This window comes from Alligator sinensis, unplaced genomic scaffold, assembly GCF_000455745.1.
Source record: "Alligator sinensis unplaced genomic scaffold, ASM45574v1 scaffold647_2, whole genome shotgun sequence".
In the NCBI taxonomy this organism is placed as follows: Eukaryota; Metazoa; Chordata; order Crocodylia; family Alligatoridae; genus Alligator; species Alligator sinensis.
Window position 1 is genome coordinate 5,016,944 of NW_005841832.1, and position 5,322 is coordinate 5,022,265.

Below are 5,322 nucleotides of genomic sequence, written 5' to 3' on the forward strand. Positions count from 1 at the left end.
TTTATTGCAAATGTGTTATAAGCAAGACTTAGAACCACAATAAGAGTCAGTTAAACTTTTGACATTTTTACAGGTCTTAGTTGAGATAAACCCTTTTTACCTTCAATTTTCAGAGGTAATCAGACTTTGAGCAAATATCACATTAACCAGGCTTACTAACTCCAGGAAGTCTTAGCTAACTCCATACCATCCTGTCCTACCTTAAATCTTGTAGTTGCCCTTTCCACAAGAAGAAAGTGAACATTTTCAGTATCTTGCAAGGCAGTATCAACCCAGTGAGACAGCTTTCCTCGTCCAGCTCCAAACTCAACAAAACATCTTCCTGGCCCAAGTAAATGCAACTGTTCCATATGACCTAAAATAGAAGCCTACAAAACTTCAAATGATTATGAACCAAGCAAATACATACTCTGTGTGTCAATTTTTATGGAAAACTGCTGATTTAGCTTACCAATTAGAAGCCTTTTCCCATAGCTCTTAATTCATAAATAACCTCTTGGGACCATGAATAGCTCTTCCAAAAATGTATGGGCAAGGACAGCAGAAGAAATAAACTCTCTCTCTAGCATCATCCTTCCTTTCTCCCCATTCCCATAGAAGTTCGTCCATTAGTTTTTGGAAATGAATTTAGCAACCTGGCATATACTGCCATTATTTTCTCAGCTGGTCCTTACAATAGTCACACAGATATGGAATTGGACCTCTGTGAGGCATTAGTGCTGCAGTGGTCTCCCTGTGGCTGCTACAAAGATGTAGTTCATTTAATTGTGCTGCCATGGAAATTAGGTCCCAATAAGGTAGTGCAGGGGAGCCTATCATTCCCATGGACCCATATGCCTCTATCACTCTTCAGCTCCCTTTCCAGGATTTGTTACCTTTAGGCAGCCTCACCCCTACTCATTCATTCCCCTTAAAAATCCCTCTTATCCAGCAGACAATTCTCAGAAAAAAGCTATAAGGCAAACCTCGTTGTTTTCTGACCCCTCTCATGTTTTCTCTGCACTCTAATGAATGGAAAAGTCAGGATATTCTACTACTGCTTACCTAATAATTAATTCTTTTCCTTTTTTGTGGCTAAAATTGGATTTATTATAAGTTAAGAGCATAAACAGAAAGTATGGAACTCATCCTGAAAACTCACACATGCTTGTTATTTATTTCAGGATCAAAATAAACCTCCCTTGTTAACAGCTACAATTTCAAAACAGCTATTCTTAAACTGTAGAAGGGTAGCCTGGAACCATATCAAATATATTTTATGTGACAAAATGGTACTACAGATAAGCTAGAACCTACAGGAAGAAAGCTATAGTAAAGGAAGCTATTGTTACTAGTAACACAGTGACAGTACCTGTTGCTTCAAGTGCTTGAAAGCACACTCTCCATTTTTTGGGTCATTTAAAACTTCTTTTAAGGCCTGATGGGACAGAGTTTGATCCTTAAGTATAGAACTTATACCTGTATAAAATGCAGAAGAATATCTTTTAAGCTCAATTAAAATGGCTACCCAATGTCATTCTGGCTTCCATCTTCCTACTGAAATAACTATGTGTTACTTAATTTGCAAAATCTTTTTATAGTGCTGACACTAAGCATCTGAAACAACAAAATGAAGAGACACTTATTGGTATATGCCTAAAAACTGGTAAGTCTAAATTCTCTAAGTGAAATATCCTTATCAGTCACGTCCTTCAAGTTTCAGACGAGCACTTTTGTAGTTGATCTTCATATACTTTTGGGTTTAGTTCACAGTGGGTCTGTCTGTCCACATGATATGTTTACTGTGGAGCTCCCTAATTGCTCCACAGTAAGCATTGCAACATCTACACATGCAGCCTCATTAAGGTGCAGTAAACTAATAAACTCCACGGCAGGGTAGTACTTGTAAATACAAGTACTATCCTGCTGCAGAGGTTTTTTTTGTTTGTTTGTTTTTTTACTGTGCAACACATGTAGATGCTGACCCAGCTAGATGGGTACAAGGATGATTCAGTGCAGGGGCTTCACTTAAACCCTGCACTGAAGCACCCTTGTGCCCCAGCTGGCCCATCTGCAACATGCTGAGCTGGGCAGGAACAGCTCTAGGTTGGCAGACTGATCTCTGGGGCCCCTGCCAGCCAGGGCTGCTCTGACCTGGCTCAACATGCTGTGGTCCCAGGCACACGTTCAAACAGCATGCCCAGGAACAATAAACTCCACTGCAATAAATGCTGGAGATTATCGTTGCACCTTAATTATGTGTGTAGACACGCCCAGTATCTCCAAAGATTTAGAAAACTACCCTAATTTTGGCACAAACAAAATAACCAAGAATAAATACATGATTGCCTGCTGCTTGTTCAGAAGCAATTTTCCTGGCAAATGCTTTTTCCCAGAGCAGTACACAGCCATCACTATTGAAGTTGGCACCCAAACAGGAAGGTGAACAAATATATAATTTATCTCATGTATGTTAAAAGCAAAAGAATAACATTGACTTGTGCTCAAAAGAACAAACTAGATGGAGAAAGGGGAAAAATACTAGCTATTAACATGACACAGGTAGTTCTTTAATACTAAAATATGCCTGAAGTGACAAAATATGTATTCTTATTAATCTCCTTTTGTTCTTTAATCTTTGCAGATATTCAACACCAAAATAGTCACAAAATATTTGATTAGTTCTACAGAACACAATTTAGAATATTTCACCCCAAAATTAAGCACTCACCATTACTTGCTGTTTTCAGTTTTCTAATTAAATCCTGTAACTCTTCTTTAGACAGAGAAGAAATTGGTACCTGCTTTAAAAATTAAAAAAAAATAAAGGGCTTTCCTCTTATTTTGTTCTTTAGTTATAAAAAAAGCACAATAAGTGAAAAACAAGTTATAGAATGAAAACATGGACTCACCTGCTCTTCAGGTATTTTTGTTACATCTTTTAAACCTGCATTTATATCTTGAACATAGTAGACCTTAATAAAACAAACAGCAGCATGAAAATCAAGTAGACTCATAGCTGAGAATAGCATACAAAGCCAAAGGAATGTGCAATGCACTAATAATAATTCACTTAGCAGAAGTCAAACCATTAAAATGAAGAAAACAGTTCCAAGAAGATGCTTTTATTAGTGTATTAGGGCTTGATTGTGAAAACATTCTTCAGTAGTTTTTGTGGTTATTATAACAATGATTAATTTAACATATTTCAAGAAGACTGAGGACTCTGAATTTGCAAAGTCCTGCTAGCATTGTTGGCAAGGAGCATGACAGAGTTAGACCCTACGGCTGATGTAGCGTCACTAACAGAATCCCCTAAGGCAGATATGTCTCTGCTAGCAGAAGCTGCCTTCTACCAACAGAGCTTCTGTTGTTCAGGGGAGTAATGTAACATTGCAGGCAAAAATCCTCCTTTTGCCAGCAAAGTTGCATCAATACCGGGGAGCTGTACTAATGTAGCGCTGCCCCCTTAGCTATGGCAGCAGCAGCACTGTAGCACAGACAGACAATCTACTATGCTAGTAACATTTGAAAAATTGAATCCTATATTACACTTGCGCCACCACTTCATATTTTATTTTAATATCCAAGTCTTCAGTAATCAAGTGTTTATTTTACCAGAAGTTCTCCAGATCTCTTGAATGTTGATATTTCATCTATGTGGGCACCTTCAGTTTACTCGAACAAGTTTGTTGGCAGTAGTGTTTATCAAATGCTGCAGAACACTAGACCAGTGAAGGATCACTTGCATCCAGTTCCCCAAAACAGGCAAGAGCTACTTACTTGCTCCCATATATATCCAAATGAAGCATATCTTTACCATAGGAAAATAGAGTCTTTTGCTTTGAGCAAAATTAGGACACTGGGGGACACGCACACAGCACAATCCACGAATCCTGTTCCATACAGTATTTATGCCTCTTTGCATGGTGACCAGTGCCTCCTGAGTCGGGGGGACGGGACACACTTGCCCACCCCAGCCCCAGCCAGTCAGTGACTGGGGGGACCAATTGCACCGACTGGGTGGAGGGTGCCCCACAGCTGACTGTGCTGATCTGGAAGTACCAGCGGCATGCCACTGGCACTTCTGGGTCGGTGCAATTGGCCACAGGGGGACTGGGTGGATCGGTTTTCCTGGCGCCCTTATTCCCTGGCCAGTGCTCTCGGGCAGAGGTGGGGTGGGGGGGTGCCCCGCCACCAGCCCTCTCACCTGCCCCCCCCCAGCCTGTCCCCTAAGCGGCAAGCACTGGCTGTCTGGGTGCACCAGCACTCTCAGAGGGTGCACACGCATCCCCTATGCATTGCCACTGCATTTTTGGTTTTTCCCTTTATACAAAAATAAAAACTTTCTATGTTGAGATTACTGCTTTCTGGTTCCCAATCCCATGATAAATTGTATGTATTTGTATAATAAATGGTTCTTTCACTTCCAGAAGTGGGACTGAATTTACAAAAGTACTTACAGGCTTTGGTTTCTCTCTTGAGTTACACTTTTTCAAATGCTTTTGTAGTTGATCTTCATATACTGTGCTAAAATCAGAGAGAGGAAAGTTAGCTGTGATAGGACAAAGTCAGGCAGAAGGCAGGGCAAGGGTGGCACCTTATACAGTAACTTGTTCAGGTAGACATGAGCTTTTGTAGGCAACAGCCTACTTCATCAGAGGCCAGCAGAGTTGATCTCTAAGGTGCAACCCTGCCCTGCCTTCTGCCCAAAATCAGAGAGGAAAAAAAAAGCAACGGGAGTCATAATGAATATACAAATCAATTAAAAAAAAACAAACACTTACTGGTTTGGATCGAGAGGGCATGGGATTCTTTTCCTATCATTTTCTTCCTAGTTGGAAAGAAAAATATTGTACTTAGCCTGTTTATGGGGCATTCAATAGTCTTGTTCTAAAAAACTTGTAGAGGTGCACCTGTGGATCACAACAATCACATTACCAAGCCTGGGTTTACTGAAATGGAGCACAAGATAAAAATAGTGCGTCTTCAAAAGGATAAACCATGTGATTTAACTAGAGGCTGTATGAAAACCATCCATGAAAGCTACCTATCACACGAGCCAGAGGCGAGCGAGCAACGGGAGCTGGCCTAGGTGCCCAGGAGGCGGCGTGCCGGGGGCTGTGGCGGGCAGGGCAGGGCAGGCCGGTTGCAGCCGAGGCGGTCTAAGGAGGCGGGCAGACCAGGCTCCTGGGGTAGATGCGATCTCTTTATCAGACCAACTAAATAGTTGGGAACGATGTTCGTTGCCAGCTTTCGGGCGCACACGCCCTTCTTCGGAGACCCCCGGCCCCGACTTGAACCGCGCGGCGGCAACCCCGGCCCATCGCAATGGGGACGCTG

General features: G+C 41.7%; 1 protein-coding gene across 1 annotated transcript in view; it reads right to left on the minus strand.

Moving 5' to 3' along the window:
* The window catches only part of TRMT13 (tRNA methyltransferase 13 homolog), a 9,815-nt gene that overhangs the window by 3,436 nt on the left and 1,057 nt on the right, over nt 1–5,322 (minus strand). The window contains exons 2-8 of the mRNA XM_006015091.3: nt 4,921–4,934; nt 4,767–4,813; nt 4,443–4,509; nt 2,892–2,954; nt 2,711–2,780; nt 1,352–1,458; nt 201–368 (exon numbers count right to left, since the gene is read on the minus strand). Of these exons, the coding sequence (XP_006015153.1) occupies nt 201–368; nt 1,352–1,458; nt 2,711–2,780; nt 2,892–2,954; nt 4,443–4,509; nt 4,767–4,813; nt 4,921–4,934 (536 nt within the window). The remainder of the gene's footprint in view (nt 1–200; nt 369–1,351; nt 1,459–2,710; nt 2,781–2,891; nt 2,955–4,442; nt 4,510–4,766; nt 4,814–4,920; nt 4,935–5,322) is intronic.